Source organism: Ambystoma mexicanum, chromosome 12 (genome assembly GCF_040938575.1).
Source record: "Ambystoma mexicanum isolate Mex_15411 chromosome 12, UKY_AmexF1_1, whole genome shotgun sequence".
In the NCBI taxonomy this organism is placed as follows: domain Eukaryota; kingdom Metazoa; phylum Chordata; class Amphibia; order Caudata; family Ambystomatidae; genus Ambystoma; species Ambystoma mexicanum.
The window spans coordinates 1,010,924,665-1,010,942,773 of record NC_090936.1 but is presented as its reverse complement, the minus strand read 5'-3'; the positions used below and the strand labels follow the sequence as shown (position 1 = coordinate 1,010,942,773).

The 18,109-nt window shown below is 51.5% G+C and overlaps 1 protein-coding gene across 3 annotated transcripts in view; it reads left to right on the top strand.

Annotated features, from left to right (window-relative positions):
- Positions 1-18,109, top strand: part of TNPO3 (transportin 3) — a 1,153,743-nt gene that overhangs the window by 942,622 nt on the left and 193,012 nt on the right. For all 3 annotated transcript variants that reach the window (XM_069629554.1, XM_069629553.1, XM_069629552.1), the window contains exon 18: positions 15,220-15,314. In XM_069629554.1, the coding sequence (XP_069485655.1) occupies positions 15,220-15,314 (95 nt within the window). The remainder of the gene's footprint in view (positions 1-15,219; positions 15,315-18,109) is intronic.

Sequence of the window (18,109 nt, the reverse complement as noted above, 5' to 3'; positions counted from 1 at the left end):
TCCCTCTGCCACTGCACTGAAGGTGTTGTGTGTCACAATGTAAAGATGATGCCTATGGAGTTTCAGACTCCAAAGTCAAAAGAAACCGAGACTAGATCACAATAAGGTTATAAATTAAGTCCTGAAGTCCAGCAAAAGAGCTGGGGGTCTCTAAGGTAGAAGGGAATGAAGACATTTCTGAGAATTCGCCCTAACAATGTTCTCCGAATGACATTGTGTGCATTCTAATCATAAATGCATCCCTTTGCCACTGTGCAGCGAGCTGAGGGCAGGCTTTGTGAGGCAAAGTAACAAGTACAACTTCAGTTACAAAAATCCAGCCCAAGTCAATGGATATTAATGTGGGTCATAGAACCGGCCCCAGGGTGGCTTATCAAATCGGCCCCAGGGCCATCCAAAGTCAATGTTGATTCTGCCAGTGACAGAATGGCAGGACAGTCTGCCCCTGGCGACAGAGCGTCTCAAGTTCAGTATTACCAGTCTCACAGTACCTGAGGAGCGATGAACATGAAGCTGGACTCCTTCACGGTGCAGCAGCTGTAGACCCGGCCTCCTGTTCCTTGTTTGTGGTGACATAAGGAAGAAATCTTGGAGGGATTTTGCAGCAGCAGCAGTCAAGAGGAGACCCCAGCAAAGTATACTTTGTGCTCCAACGCAGATCTGTGGTTTTGGTGCCTTTTCACACACCAATGAAGAACAGTTACTACCCGGTTGATTCCCCTCGCTTGCTCGGTCCTGCACTGAGCAAAATCTTGCCTCTGTAGGTCTGGAAGAAGTCCACCGGAGTTTCGGGAGGATTTGTTCTTCAGAAGACAATGCACTGCAGGATGGTGCAGCACTGGAAGGTCGCAGGTCCTTGTTTAATGTCTCAAATTGCAGGTCGTCTTAGGACTGATTATGCTGAGCAGTACAAGGGAGGAAGTCGTCCTCTTTGTAGCTTCTCTGGTGATTCGAAAATGGGGTCAGGACAGAAAAACTCCAGCCGGCTTCTGCAGTTGCTGGAAGTGCTGGAGGCAGCTCTGGTCGTAGTCTTCAGATCTTCAGTTGCAGTGGTCGAATGTCTGAGCACCAGGATCCTCGCCTTTTATCCAGGAACCCAGTCATTCAACACTCATGCCACATTCAAGCATAGGGTGGGTGGCTGTGCACACCAACCTCTTTCAGGCAGGCATGCAACAAGACAAAGACCAGCAGATTTTCGGGATCCTCACCATCTTCCTGTCCTCAAAGACACTCTGGAGCCTTGGCAGGGTTCACAATGGATTCCTGCAGATGACAAAAGTCAAACCAGGGTCCCCCCGCCCCCACACACAGCACGGCAGGAGGAGGACCAAGAAATGGTGAAATAAGATTACAGCCACCATTTTGGGTCAGTGGTGAACCTTCTGTCAATTACCGCGGCTGTGAACACAACCAAGGTAGGAAAAATACAGAAGTCAGTTGAGCACGTCTACTGCCACCAGCCATTCAGGTGTACTTGTCACTGTAACACAGGTCACGGGAGCAGTGAAAAAGGGGATACAATGTAACCTCTCCACATACCGTGGTGTGTGCTTATCTCAAAAAAGAAAAGGTAAGAAGGTGAAAAAGTATCCCCCTATTTTTGGGAATTTGTGTTCACAAGGAAAATTAAAGCAAACCCAAAGGGCACCCATGAACACTGCCAAAAAGATGCTGCATACTGCAAAATGCAATTACAGATGCCTTAGAAAAGATGGAGGGAAGCATGACTGCGTAAAAAAATTAAATACAAAAAGAATGAACATGGATTCCCATAGTGCGAGCAAAAGAATGAGTGGGAAAAAGGCTCCTTCTCACTCAAAAGAACAGACAAAAAAAATCCAGGAGTCCAGCAAAAAGTGCTGGGGGTCTCTCATGGAGGAGATTTGGCATAACAATGAAATGTTTCCCAAACAAATGCTCGAAGTACTGTGGCTCACTACTGCCCTTACCGCTCCTAGAGTAAGCCTGGCTGCTCAGCCATTGCTACCAAACCTTTGGGTGAGTTCAGGCTGAACCTATAGGGTATAACCCTATTACCTAAGGTGGGCTTTTCCAAGATCTGTCAGACATTCAACTTGTGTAAAACTCCCTAACAGTGAGCTAAGAGACCATGTGGTCAGATTGGCAATTCTAGCCTACCTCATGATCCCCTAAACGAAAGGAAAGCCCTGAAACACAATATGGCCGATAGGATCATTGGGCTACCAATGGAGTAAAATGAATGCACCCTTTGTGAGGCGAAAAATAAGTATAGCTGGCACCAAACTACTTCCTTAAACCTCTATAAGGTGGTGGAATCGGCTTGAGTCAAAAATGGGGAGCCTGAGAGGCAGCCCTGGTACTGGGCGACTTGGCACCATGTATCTAATGTAAGGTAAAAAAGAACCTTGTTGTGGGGGTCTTCAGGAGAAGTCCCTATGGCCATCAAAAAGTGATCAAGAAGTAGAAAAAAACTGGGAAAGGAAAACATTTGAGGGGACTGAAAAGGTGACCCTAGAATGCCCAAAATTAGAATTCTGAGTTTCTCCAGCATGGGGTCTGGCATGGATTCACATGCTCATGAATATTCCCCGTCGTCAGGCTGGGAATCCTCGGTAAAGAAAAAACCAGTATCAGTTTCGTTTCTGATCTGTCTTTCGTAGTAATAACCAATCACTGGTCTCTGCGTCATACTGACCACAGCCAATGACTGCCCTCTACCTAAGCACCGCCTCTGGCAGCCATCTTCAGATTTTTACCGCACGTTCATGTGTTGGGATCCTCGTGCTATTGCTCTCGAGCGTTAGTGCTATTTTTTCGCGCTTTTTACAAAAAACTTCGATTCTTTCGGTCAAAAGAGCCTCAAGCTCCACCGATCCTACATCCGATCAACGGGGACCCGTGTCGGATTCATCTGTGCCCCTCAAGGGTGAAGATTTCGTCGAGCTACACTTCGGAGGACTCCAGAAGCTTCTCAGGCCCTGTCTCGGAGATGGCCCAGGAGAAGGGAAGCTCGACGCCCGGAAAGCTGTTCAGGGTCTGCCCTGGATGCCAGCTGCAGAACGTCTTCAAGGAGGACGAACACTCTTTCTGCCTTTACTGCCTTCATGAGGACAAGACGCACGTGGAGAAGGACTGTGCGTTTTGCGGCAACATGTCGGAACGGACCATGAAGGACCGCCATCAACGTCTCGCCAACTGGCTGGAGGGTAAGAGCCCGTCTGGCGAGAAGAAGAAGAAATCCGAGCGGTCTTCTAAGACCTTTGAGGGCGCCCCGGCGACGGGGGCCCAACATAAGGCCAAGCACCGCGAGTCCGCTGGCACCGGGAGCGCCGAACGGTCGGGCTCTGCGGGCGCCAGGCAGGGCGCACCCTCCCCGGCACCATCAACCACGAGCCAACGCTCTGGGTCGGGTAAGAGGAAGGCCGAGCACCCGGCGAAGCTCCTGGAGAGGCCCCGGTCGAGCTCTAAGGCAGAGGAGGAGCGTGGCAGTGCCCCCTCCCTCAAGGATAAGGCGGTGAGCGCACCTAAGGTGGTGAAGGCCTTGATCCATCCGACCAAGCCCTCTATCGAAACGGTCGCGGCGGCCCTGGCTCAGCCTGTGGTGGCTGCACCAGTGGTGGCGACCTCAGGGCCCAGAATCTCCCTGCCTCCTCGGAGGGAGTCTTCCTTTGTGCCCATCGATAGGACCCCCGTGAAACCCTCCGTGGGGAAGAAGAAGGGGGGGCAGGGCGTCGTCGTAGAGTCGGCCTCAACCTCAGAAGAGGAACTGATCGAGGTCTTAAGCCACGGCCTAGGCGTGGAAGAAGGCCAGCCCGTCGGAATGGACCCCGACGCAGGTGACGACGACGACATCGTCGAGGATACCGACGGGGCCCCTGCTCGCCCGTCGGATTCCCCTCTGCCAGCGCCGCAAGACAACTCGGCGGCCATTTTGTTGGCCATACAGTCCTTATGCTCCGAGATTAGGACGAGGCTACCGTTACCGACGGAGGAACCTCTCCCGTCGGGGGATCCAGAACCGGGACCTTCTGGTGTTCCCCCTACCAAGAAAAGAAGGATCCATCCACCACCTCCTTTTCAACCGTCGCGCCCCTTCCAGCCCTCCTCCCCGTCCACCAGAGGGGATGATACGGGGACTGACACGGCAGCGACGGGTACGGACGACGAGGCATACGACGAGGATTTTCCGTCGTCGCCTCCCACCAGGGCCTCTCCGCCCGACGAGATCGGATCTTTCCACTCCATGATCTCCAGGGCTTCCGAGCTTTTCCAACTCTGCCCTGAGGAGAAGAAAAAGGAAGGCTTCCTTTATCAGCGGCGCGAGGCCAAGAGGAAGACGGTCCTCGCAGTGCCTCTGTTGGACGACATTTGGGATGAGGGCCTTTCCCTCCTCAAGAACCCTTCCACGACGCCAGCTAGAAGAGACCGGTACGAGAAAAAGTACTGGGTCCCGGACACGGCCCCCCTATGCCTCCGGGCGCAGCCTACCCCGGACTCCGTCGTCTCCGCGGCAGCCAGGAAGAAAGCGGGGGGGGGTGCGGCCTCCACATCGACTTCCCCGCCGGACGGCGAGGGAAAGAAATTGGATACTATGGGGCGTAGAGTCATCTCGTCGGCAGCGACGACGATTAAAGCGGCCAACGCCTTGGCTATCGTGGCCCGCTACGACAGGGAGCTCTGGTACAAGATGGCTCCTCTGCTGGATTTTCTGCCGGACGACAAGAGGGCGGAGGCCCTTGAGATCCTGCAGGAAGGTGAGGTGGCCTCGGACCACGCCATCACCGTGGCGACGGACATCGCCGACACTGGATTCCGCCAGCTGGGCAACGGTGTTTGCCTTCGACGTCGTGGATGGCTCAAAGCTACGGACTTCCGGCAGGACGTCCAGACCAGAGTCCTGGACATGCCCTTCGACGGGAACAACCTGTTTGGGAAGACAGTGGACGATTCCCTTCAGGCCATCAAGGCGGATACTGAGACGGCCCGGGCCCTTGGAGTCCTGCAACGACGGACGCCCTTTCGGAGCGGCGGAGGCAAGGGCGCCTCCAAAGGTTCCGGCGGCGGTTTCGCTTCCTACCGTCAAGCGGCCCGCTCGTCGTCGCAAGAGGCCTACAGAGGACGAGGCAAGTCTAGCGGACCCCGCCGTCGTCGCCAAGGAGGTCAAGGCGGCAAGGCCGCGTCCAAGCAGGATTGAACCGGCCTTGGGGTCGGGCCCCCACCGAAGCACCCCGGTGGGAGGCCGGCTGGCGGGCTTCGTCAGCGTGTGGGAGTCCATCTCCACCGACCGTTGGGTGCTGGACGCCCTGGCCCGGGGCCACGCGCTCGAGTTTCAAAGAAGGTGCCCGCGCGTCCCCCCCGTGGCCAGAAAAGAACTTCACGTCCCTCAACTTCTCCTGGAGGTAAAGGCGATGCTCAGAAAGGGCGCCATCGAACTCGTCCCAAAGAGGCTTCGGGGCTCCGGAGTCTACTCGAGATACTTCCTCGTGAAGAAGAAGACGGGAGGATGGCGCCCCATCCTGGACCTGCGACGTCTGAACAAGTTCATCAAGGCGCAGAAGTTCCGGATGGTCACCCTCCAGCACGTCCTGGGTCAGCTGGAGGAAGGAGACTTCCTATCGTCATTGGATTTGGAGGATGCCTACTTCCACATTCCCATCCTAAAGGGGCACCGAAAATTCCTCAGATTCGTGGTCCAAGGGCGTCATTACCAGTTCAAAGCCCTTCCCTTCGGACTACGGTCGGCACCCAGGGTATTCACCAAGTGCCTCGCACCGGTGGCGGCGCAGCTGCGCCGCGAGGGGATTCACGTCTACCCCTACCTGGACGACTGGCTCATCCGCGCCAAGACGAGGGAGCTCGCCGTGGTCCACACGGCAAGGACCGTCCAACTCCTCACGGACCTGGGATTCTCCGTGAACTACGGCAGGCTCCGGATGCGCCCGTTGCAAGAATTCCTGGATGCGCGCTGGATCCAGACGACGGGCAGCTTCGAGGAAAGGATCAAGCTCGACGAGAGTTTCCGACGAGCGATACGGTGGTGGGGCACCCGCGCGCATCTGACGGCGGGCATGGACTTCCAGACCCCAGCCCACCAGGAGACTGTGACCACGGATGCCTCCCTGGAAGGGTGGGGAGCGCACACCGAAAATTTGCACGCAAGGGGACTATGGCTCCCGACGGAGAAGTCCCTGCATATCAACGTCCTGGAGCTCCGTGCAGTGTTTTGGGCCCTCAGGTCCTTCCTTCCGTCCCTCAAGGGCAAGGTGGTGAGGATCTTCACCGACAACACCACCACCATGTTTTACATCAGGAAACAGGGCGGAACCAGGTCCCCAGCGCTGTCCAAGGAGGCTCAGGACCTGTGGCATTGGGCCGTCGCCCAAGGGATTTTTCTGGTGCCGTTTCATCTGGCAGGGATAAAAAACACCATCGCCGACTCACTCAGCAGGGAGCTACGCTCGTGCCACGAGTGGGAACTACGGCAGGATCTGGTGGATCGCCTCTTCCGACGGTGGGGCACACCCCAGATCGACCTGTTCGCGACGGCGACGAACACCAAGTGCCGGAGGTTCGCCAGCAGGTTTCCCCAGACGAGGAGCATGGGCGATGCTTTCTCGTTCCCCTGGGAGGGCCTGTTCCTCTACGCGTTCCCTCCATTGCCTCTGCTAATCCGGCTCGTCAACCAGCTCAAGAGGTCACGGTGCAGGATGATCCTCGTCGCACCTGCGTGGCCGAGGCAGATATGGTTCCCGGACCTTCTGGACTTGTCAGCGTCCCCGCCGATCAAGCTGCCGGCGGACGCGGATCTACTCTCCAGGGTAGGAGGCGCCATCCTCCACCACGACCCGAAGTCGCTGAACTTGCAGGCCTGGCTCCTGCAGCGCTAGAGTTTGGAGGATACGACATACCGGCCGATTTCAGAGAGGTTCTTGCAAAGGCCAGGGCGTCCTCGACTCTTAAATGCTACGGACACAAATGGAAGAGGTTCTCTGTCTGGTGCCACGCACAGAAGATTAACCCTCTACGGATTACGGCTCCCCAAGTACTGCCGTACCTGCTGACGCTGGCCAAGGCTGGTCTGGCACACGCGTCCATCAAGATTCATCTTGCTGCGATCTCCCGATACACCAGAACCACGGGGCGGACGTCCTTGTGGTCTCATCGTCTGGTGAAAGAGTTCATGAAGGGACTGTTCAGATCGTTCCCGCCGGTGAAGGCTCCGGCCCCGGCGTGGGAGCTCAACGTGGTGCTGACCAAGCTCATGGGACCTCCGTTCGAGCCTCTGCACTCGGCCCCGTTGAAGTTTCTATCGTGGAAAACAGCTTTTCCTGTGGCCATCACCTCCGCACGACGAGTGGGAGAGATCCAGGCCCTTTCCTGCAAGGCCCCGTACTTGACTTTCCACGACACGAGGGTAGTGCTCAGGACGCACCCCTCCTTCATGCCCAAGGTACCGTCGGACTTCCATCTCAACGAACCCTTGGTGTTACCTGTGTTCTTCCCGTCGCCTTCGTCGCCGGCTGAGAGGACTTTGCACTCGCTGGATGTAGCTAGAGCGCTGAAGTTCTACGTGGACCGCACAAAGGGTTTTCGGAAGACGTCACAACTCTTTGTGAACTTTGGACCTGTCAATCAGGGGAAGGCTCTCTCGAAGGCTTCCATCTCCAGATGGCTCTCCGGCTGTATCATGTACTGTCACCGGTTGGCAAACCGACCGCTGCCTGGCCGTCCGAGAGCCCATTCCACCAGAGCGATCGCAGCTACCACGGCGTTCCTATCTGGTGTGCCCCTGCTGGACATATGCAGGGCTGCTACGTGGAGGTCGACGCACACCTTCACGAAATTCTACTGCGTCGACCGGGATTCCAGGGAGGAGTCCAGGGTCGGCCAAGCAGTGCTGCGCAACCTGTTCGCCTGAGGTGAGCCTGGTGAGGAGGTAAGATGCTTAATGTTGAGTTGATGTGATGCTTAATGTTGAGCCTTTGCCACCTCCCGTGGTTGTGCATGTGTGTACTGCTATGTATTCTTTATTCATGAGCATGTGAATCCATGCCAGACCCCATGCTGGAGAAGGAACAAGTTACTTACCTGTAACTGTTGTTCTCCAGCATGGGTCTGGCATGGATTCACATGCGAACCCTCCCGCCTACCCCTCTGCGGCTCTTCACTTGGTCATACTGCCACTTCACGTGCTTCCAAATCTGAAGATGGCTGCCAGAGGCGGTGCTTAGGTAGAGGGCAGTCATTGGCTGTGGTCAGTATGACGCAGAGACCAGTGATTGGTAATTACTACGAAAGACAGATCAGAAACGAAACTGATACTGGTTTTTTCTTTACCGAGGATTCCCAGCCTGACGACGGGGAATATTCATGAGCATGTGAATCCATGCCAGACCCATGCTGGAGAACAACAGTTACAGGTAAGTAACTTGTTCCTTAAGAGACACTCCCTGCACTGGTGCCACAGGGATTCACCAATGCACCAGAGCAAAATGAGAGAAGCAAATGAGTTGGGCAAAATGGCCTCAAATCTGCCACAATCCAGAGAAATATTAAAGTAGTCCTCCAAAGATGTCCTGCGAAATATTGTTTGTGAAACAATAGAATGTTTTGACATCCAGCATACATTTAAGCTGTAATTAAAGCTCAGTTCCAAACCTATGAAGGAACAGTTGTCACTCAGGTTGCAAGAATAAGAAAAAATGTATCTTAATTCAAAACATTTGAGGCTCCAAATAATTAAAGCCATTTTTTACTTTTTTGTATGTCCAAAAGGAAATTATGAAAAACTCTTCGGTAGGTTTTCATAAACTTGTCATCAAGTGGTTGAGCGATTTTTCAGGCGTTATTGGGCCAGAAGCCTCTTTTTAAAAAATATATATATATTTCTGAGGCTTGTGGAATCTGCTTGGATCACATGCTGTGCATAGGCTGACATCTACTGGAAGCTGCGGAGTATTACAGTTTGTTTTTCGAAACTCGAAAATGGGCGTCGACACAGGGCGTGCCAGTAATACTATCCCTAGTGTGACGTCCACTGTACCCAAGATCCCTCACGCGTCTAGGATCCTCAGATTGTTTTTTTCCGCCATACTGATCGGAAGCATTTTGCGGAGTCCCCTGGCCTTAGCCATAATTTTGCTAAAATTTAAAATAATAATCTATTGACATCCTTCCCCACCCCAACTTTGACGCCGGCTGGAGAAGAAATCGACCGTCGGCTGCTGCACGACGGATTTGGGCCTCGGAAGGCCGCTGGCCTCGGCACGGGCCTCGAAAGGCCGCTGGCCTCGGCCCTGCAAGTAGGGAGAGTGGGGGGTGGTACATACTCTACACTCTTGGTATATAGGTACACCTTATACATTTCCTACACTTAACTGCCCGCTGCCTCAGGTGCGTATGGAGGGTACCCCTTTTCAATTCTGCCCCAAGTGCAACCGCAAATACCCTTGGGTCGACAGGCACGCCACGTGCAATCTCTGCTTGCCGAGGGACCACCCCGAAGCGAACTGCAGAGCGTGTAGTAGGTTTAAACCTAAGACACTTAAGGACCGTTCGACCCACCACGCCAGGCAGGCGGCCATGGCAGCGGAGGGCGCCTTCAGCGATGGCAGCGACGCCGTACTTTCGGGCGGCGAGGGCATTACGGCGTCGAAAGACAGCCGAGCGCAGGTCCCCGACCTCGGAAGGTCGTCCGGCAGGGCGGCTATGGGGAAGACCCCCGACGACACAAGCGCTTCACATACTACACACACTAAACACACTAAGTCCAACCGAGACTCGACGACGTCGAGTTCTCGGAAAGAGGCACAGACAGAACGGTCCGATTCGGTGTCCTCTGGGCGCTCTCGATCAAGATCGCCGCATGACTCCAGGCAATCATCACTCTTGCCAAGAGTGCCTCGCTCCCTAGGCTAACAGAAGTTTGATCGTCGGAAGACGACTTCCACCCCCAGGCCGCGCTCCAGGAGGGGGAGCCCGCAATTAAAGCCAGCGAGGCCCCACGCTCGAAGGACAGGGACACCTCTCCCGATCCTCGACGCCAGGCGTCGAAAAACTCGGGAGCCACTTTCTACGCACGGGGAGGGGGGAAAACAGCAGAAGAAACTACCTGTACATTCTTCCACACCTGTGAAACACTCCACCCCCCCCCCTAAACAGACAGACAAGCCCAGGTCTGCTGATAGGTCCACAACCAGCAAAGCTACTCAAGATAAATCCCATAGACTTGCTGAGAGGGTCATTCCCAGTTCCAAAAAATGGTCCAGTGAAGACATAGATAGGGTCATGTCAAGAATGTCTTCTTTGGCTGATTTTTATGATAAAAATCCAGAACATTTCCTCTCGTATGATCCACAAGGGGCCACACCCTCAGGCTCTACTGATCCTATCCCCCCCGAGTAAGAAGGCCCGGTTTGAAACCCCGATGAGGTCTGAACCCTTCGAGGTACAACCTTACGCAACACCATACTCACGGTATCAAGGAGAGGCTTCCTTTTGTGGAGACCAAGAATTTAGTATGATAGAAGAACAAACCGGGACGGGCTACTATGGGGATGATGAGGACCAAGAAGAAGAGGAGGATGACCCGGAAACATACAGAGTAGATTCCCCGGTAGAGAACGAAGCCCCGGTTACTGACTCCCCGGTCGATAACCAACCCCTCCTAAATGAGGTTCTCGCTCGCGCAGCAGAACATTTCCACATTGACACCCACGGTGTACAGGAGGAAAGGGACTTCGCAGAAGAGTTAGTGGGAGAAAGGAGGCCTGTTGCCCAGACCATCCCTATCCTTAAATCCGTTCAGCGGAGAATAGATCCGTCCCTGGTGAACCCAAACCTCACCAGAGCAGTCAATCCCAGGGTTGAAAAACTTTTCAGGGCAGCTCAGTCTGACCCTCTCTATATAAGAGGACATCTGAAGCCAGACTCCCTAGTTGTTACGAACACTCGTAAGAGGGCTGGAACACCCTTGTCTTCGTCAGAAGCTCCTCCCGACAAGGAGAGCAAAAAACTATACGGTTTCAGCAGGAAGGTAGCCTCAACGTCCGCCTATCAAGCAACGATTGCTAACTCCACCACCCTGTTGGCCAGCTACAACTCCCATCAGTGGGAAGAAGTCGCGGCTCTCATAGCCTCTGCTCCTGAACCGTTAAAGGGCCAATTAGCTCAGATTTCCGCAGAAGGTAGAGCCGTGTCTGGTTGCATTTTGAAAGCAACCTTCGACGCCGCGGACAACGCAGGCAGATTGATAGCAGAAGGTACTGTTATCAAGAGACATGCGTGGTTACGGCAGTCTGGTTTTAAGGCAGAAACTCGGGCATCATTGTTAGACAAACCGGTGGAAGCCGATCTGTTGTTTGGTAAGGCGGTCGAAGACGCACTGAAAAATGCCAAGGACGAATACGAGACACTCAAATCCCTTGGCCAGTTAACCAATAAACCCCCTAACCAGAGAGGGAATAGTAATTTTCGTCGCCCACGCGGCCAAAATTCCCAGAGAGGATCTAACTATTCCCAGGGGCAGGGTACACAGTGGAACAACAACCAACAGTCTACCCAGGGTTACGGCAGAGGTAATAGGAGAGGTTGTGGTAAAGGCAGAGGCAGCATCCTGCAAGGGAGGCGGCACGGCTCCACCAAAGCAGTGACGCTCAGTTCAGAGTCCCTTCTCACGCAACCCCAGTAGGGGGACGCATTTCAAACTTCACCCAGGCTTGGGAAGGGATCACATCAGACAGATGGGTGCTGTCAACAGTATCCACGGGATATTGTATAGAGCTACTGCAGCGTCCCCGGAACCATCCTCCACGACAAAGAGTACACTCCTTAAAACATCAGAAGATTCTCCTCAAAGAGATCGCCATTCTTCTACAAAAGGACACGATAGTACTCGTCCCGGGACACCAGGTAAACAAGGGTATTTATTCAACTTACTTCCTTGTGCCAATGAAAGACTTGACAGTGCGCCCAGTATTGGACTTACGGCCTGCCAACAAGTATGTCAAGCCCCAAAAATTTCGTATGACCACGCTCCTAAAAAAGGGGATTACATGGCAACCTTGGATATGAAAGATGCTTATTTTCATATTTCCATGTTCCCAGCACACAGAGTACTTGCGCTTCAAGGTGGACAGTCGGCACTACCAATTCAAGTTACTGCCCTTCGGGATAGCTTCAGCACCAAGGGTATTCACCAAGGTACTTACGGTGGTGGCTGCACACCTACGCAGGGAGGCAATCCCAGTGTACCCTTATCTGGACGACTGGCTCATAACGGGGGAAACCCCAGGAATTTGCAGGACAAACATTCAAAGGACTATCGACCTCCTCCACGAGTTAGGCTTCTCAGTCAACGAGAAGAAGTCAAGCCTGGTGCCAAGCACCTCAAAACAATTCCTAGGAGCGATCCTGGATACCCAGGAGGGGTTGACCTTTCCTTCAGAAGAAAGAATTCGGAATATACTACTGCAAATTCCGCATTATCAGTCCGGTCAACAAATAACGGTACGCAAAGCAATGCGTTTACTGGGCATGATGGCGTCATGCATTTACCTGGTCCCCCACGCACGCCTGCACATGCGTCCCATGCAGGAATGGTTGGCGAAACAGTGGTCTCAGGCAAGTGGTCAGTGGGACGATCTAGTGGTCGTTTCGCCAACACTGGTACAAAGCCTTCACTGGTGGACAAGAGAAAATCTCACACAGGGGAAACCCTTTTACGATCCCGAAGTACAGGCAGTAGTCACTACAGATGCATGTCTGACGGGGTGGGGAGCTCACCATCTCCACCACACAGCTCAGGGTCTCTGGTCTCACTCAGTGGCCAAGAACCACATCAACCTGCTAGAGCTTCTGGCAGTATTCAGAGCGCTTCAGGCGTTCGAGCCCCACCTACTAAACCTGTCAGTGCAAATCCGGACGGACAGCACTACAGCCATGTTCGACCTGAACAAGCAAGGAGGGACTCGCTCGCCAAATCTGTCCAAGCTTGCCCAGAAAATCTGGATATGGGCACTCAGACGGAACATCTTCCTGTCATCACAACATGTTCCAGGGGAGCTCAATTCCCTAGCGGATGCTCTGAGCAGAGACTCCCTCCCAGAGGAACACGAATGGGTTCTTCACAGAGAGGTCGTAGAAGATCTCTTCTCTCAGTGGGGTTTCCCCACTATAGACTTATTCGCCACAAGCGAAAACAGACAATGCCCAGGATTTGCATCCAGGTTCCCCCAACCAGACTCCCAGGGGAACGCCCTGTGGAAGAACTGGTCAGGGATGTTTGCGTACGCTTTTCCACCAACTCCTCATCAGGAAAGTGGTGAACAAGATGAACAGGGAATCGATGATGCTCGTCCTAGTTGCTCCCATGTGGGCAAGACCATCCTGGTTCCCACACCTACGCAGGATGTCGGTGTGCGAGCCCATCAAACTTCCAGCCTGGTACAACCTACTGTCCCAGCACCAAGGTCAAACAGTGCACCAGTAACCCAACTCAATGAACCTGGCAGCATGGCTCCTGAGGTCATAGAGTTTGGACACCTCAATTTGCCACAGAGGTGTATGGACATCCTAAAGGAATCTAGGAAACCAAACACAAGGCACTGTTACTTTGACAAGTGGAAGAGGTTCGTTATCTGGTGCCAGAGTAGACAAATCAACCCAGTTGATTGCACTCCTTCCACTATTGTTACATACATGCTCCACTTGCTAGATGCAGGATTGGTTTTTAACTCACTGAAAGTACACCTGGCAGCCCTCTCGGCTTACACCACTTCCCATAGCAAGGTGTCGTGGTGGAAAGTACCAGTAGTTAAAGCCTTCATGGAAGGAGTAAAGAGACTCCACCCTCCTATTTCAAACCCACCACCAGGGTGGGACCTTAATGTGGTGCTAGCCAAGGGCCCCCCTTTCGAATCCATGCATAAAAGCAGTCTCAAACACCTGATTTATAAAACGGCCTTCTTAGTAGCTATTACTTCTATAAGAAGGGTCAGTGAAATTCAGGCTCTGTCAGTGCAGGACCCCTTCTTTACTATCCATAAAGACAAAACTGGTTTTACGCACACACCCTAGGTTCTCACCTAAATTTATATCAAAATTCCATGTAAACCAGTCCATCGAGCTTCCGGCTTTCTTCCAGAACCCGCAAAGCTCAGCTGAGGTGAAACTACACAACCTAGATGTGCGTAGGGCGGTCCTCTACTATGTAAATAAAACAAGACCGCTAAGGAAAACAGATCAACTGTTTGTCTCCGTAGCTACAGGCAGAGAGGGGGATCGCGTCTCTAAAGGTGCCATCTCGAAGTGGATTATTAACTGTATCCAGCTGTGTTACTCACTCTCTGAAAAGACTCTGCCTTTTACGCCAAGGGCCCCCTCTACTAGAGGCATTGGGGCCACTCTGGCTTTCATTGCAAATGTACCCATTGACACCATTTGCAAAGCAGCTACTTGGAGCTCTATTCACACTTTTACTCAGCATTACTGCATTGACACCCATTCCAAGGCAGATACACAAGTGGGACAAGCGGTTCTAAGACACTTATTTGCTCATGACCCTTCTCACATCCCACCTCCTTCTTCTGGTACTGCTCGCTAATCTATGCACAGCATGTGATCGAAGCAGATTCCACAAGCCTCAGAAGGGATACATTACTCACCGTAATCGTATTTCTGATGCTTGTATCTGCTTAGATTCACATGCGACCCACCCTTCCTCCCCTCCGAGAGAAGGCGCATGATTGCTTGTAGTCTTACCTTTCTGTCTATCTGCTTGGATTATCTGTACTCGCGCTACTCCTCATGCTACCTCATGTCAGAAAAAATACAATCTGAGGATCCTAGTCGCGTGAGGGATCTTGGGTACAGTGGACGTCACACTAGGGATAGTATTACTGGCACGCCCTGTGTCGACACCCATTTTCGAGTTTCGAAAAACAAACTGTAATACTCCGCAGCTTCCACTAGATGTCGGCCTATGCACAGCATGTGAATCTAACAGATACAAGCATCAGAAATATGATTACGGTGAGTAATGTATCCCATAATTAAGTGGCACCTAAACCGTCAACAAGACTAGATGTGGGATACAAGAATGATCAGTCACTTGGCCCCAAATTCATTTGTTGAAATACAGGTTGTTGTTCTGCCAATGTGAATAGGTTATTGAATATCCAAATTGCTAAGAGTATTTTTGTTAAATCTTAACTGTCCTTTTTTCTTTTTCCCAAGGCACTCTGCGTTCCGACCTTTCAACTCCTTGAGCAGCAGAATGGGCTGCGAAATCACCCAGACACTGTGGATGACCTTTTCCGTTTAGCCACTAGGTATGTTTCAATGCTGCAGAGGATGTTTTTCAAGGAGCAGTAAAGGTGTGGTGTTGGCTAGCATATATCACTTTCTATTTCCCTTTAAAATTTGAGGTTGACAATAACTCCTTTGTTTATATATTGGTGTACTCTGGGACAGTCTGTTCTCAATGTAAGCTGCAGCCTTATTGTCACATGCTAAGTGGTCTTGAATATTATATGTACATTGTTAATCCTGACATCCCATAGCATGCAAAATGGGTAGGATAGTCCCAACATAACTGCTACTCATATTTGCTTGAAATAAGATCAACCTGAATGTTAGGCAAGATTTGGAGCAGTACCCTTTGGGTGCACTAACCTTGACCTCCTGGCAATAGGAACTCAACCTTTTGTAGAAGTCTGTACTACACAGGTTGGTAGCGTGATGAGCAGCCAGGCTCATCTCAAGAGGGGTCAATGTGAGCAGTAGGACAGTTACACAGAGATTCACAGTGACAGGTATCCAAATAAACTCTTACACTCAAGGGTTCTTGATTAAACAATTATTCATGTATTTAAGTCAGTTTGAGTAAGCCTTCTTCATAAGGGGCAATATCACAGTAACACACAAATACACTCCAAAATACACACTCTTAATCAGCAAATACCCATTTGGGATGGCACACACTTCTGACACCATCAGGTGACTTAAATATCTAGGACACTGTGGACATTAGTATAAATCTGTTGCATTTAGAGCAATACTCAGAAGTATGTCAAAGAGAAAGGTTATTAGAACAAAAGGAGATCTCACAAATATTCTGAAGCAGGTACGTATTTTTGGAAACCCACAATGCAAAGTGAGTTAACCCCTTCCTGGAAGGGAGGCAAAACGCACAGTCTGAGGGAAGAAGTCTTTCAGGGAGCCAGGCAAGGCCAAAGTCAATTGCACAAAAGTGTATGTGAACTGAAGCAATTCTTGCAGGTAGGTAAAAGTCTTGCACAAAGTTTTAGAAGTCTTTGTAGAAAAGAAGAAATCAAAGTAGGACCACAAGCTGATTAGGCTTGTGAGGAAAAGAAGCTGTTAGCAACTCTACAGAAGCAACAAAGACAAGTCTTAACTGAGAACAAGTGAGGCTGCACAACAAGAGGTAAGTTCTATTAGTCTTTACAGTAACTTTTGGTTAGAAGAAAAATGGTTCCAGCTGGCATCTGTTCCTGTGCAGCTATGCTGATCCTGTGTTCCTGGACCTCTGTCGTGGGGACAAGAGGGAGGATGTCTGGAGGACTCCTTCACTGCAATGGGGCGGTCGGCGAAAGAAAAGGACCAACTTCTATTCAGTGGCACTTCGCGATTTCAGCTCCTTGCGTCTCAGCAAATAGCACCACCGCCAACTCTTGTCTGTTGAGATTGGCTTTCCTTGCATCGGGGGTCCAGCACTCTGTTAAGGTGGCTCAGGCTTGGTTAGTCCTACTTCCTTGGCATCCGGAGGATCTTTCTGGAGTTCTTGGCCGACTTAAAAGCAACGCACATGATCTGGTGTTCCTCTTCCTGGTTCTTCGGCTCCAGCAGCAGCGGAAATACCACCAGCTTTGAGAGGATGTACAGACAGGCTTACTTTGGAGTGGATTGGTCCCACCAACTCAAGCGGCAAATTTGTGCAGGGCTTCTCTAGTTGAGGCGAATTCGTAGCTTCAGCACAGCTTCAGGTCTTCACCGGGCAAACCAACAGTCCAGGAGTTGCAGCCGGCGTCTCTTCCAAGTTCTTCTAATTCCTTCATCCAGTGGTCGACTCTACTTCCAAGCCAAAAAGCCTTGCCTTTTATGCAGGTTTCTCCCATTCAATCCAGCTTAGCTGTACTTCAACCAGAAGGGTGGCTGTCCTTGCCAGACAGCCAGCCGGCCAATCACCTAAGAGTGCATTTCTGTCTCCTAGGACTCTAAGCACAGGGAGTTTGGGGCACCTCACTCGCTTCCTGCCCCTGCCAGACACCCTGGAGCCAGAGGTGGGCTTCCCTCATGAATCCCCCCAAAGTCAAAGTGAAGAAAGTGACCAAACCTGGTTTGGCGCGCAGTGTAAATCTCAAGGACCTTTCCACAATGAAATGGCGAAAAAAGACGACTTCAGCCATTTTGACAAAAATGGCACCCTTGGGTGCTTTACTGTGGCTGCGAACGCAGCCTGCGGTAAAAGCACACCACTGTAGTTAAAAGTAAACATCTGCCACCAGCCATTCATCGAGGAAAGGGTAACGTAAAAATATTACATGAGAAACTGGACAAAGGGGATACTAAGTAACCCCTCCAGCACCCTGTTGTAAGTTAGTTTGTGCTGGGTCTAGCAAGTAAAAAAGTAAGTAAAGTCAATTTCACTTCACTGCTCTTGGAAACAGTAGTTTATCCAAGAGAAGGGATTTAAACCTTGGGGAAATGTGAAGGATTTCCCTGTGCCACTGCAATGAAAGTGCTGTGTGGTAAAATGTAAAAGATAATGCCTATGGAGTTTCAGACTCCACAACCAAAGGAAACCGTGTTCAAATTATATAAAAATACAAGAGTGGGGAGGAAGCAGTGTTAAAATTAAATAAAAATACATGAGAGTGAGGAAATAAGGGTCTTGCTCTCTGCAGGTTAAAAATTAAGTCCTAAAATCCAGCAAAGTTGCTGGGGCTCTCTAAGGTAGAGGGGAATTAGCACATTTATGAGAATTCTCCCCAACACTGAACTTGTGTGAAGATTTCTTTAGTGCAGTTAAATAAGCATTTATGCTGTCCTTTGACTCGTTACTTAATGCCATCAGGCATCGACTCATCAAGCATCGACTAGGCTT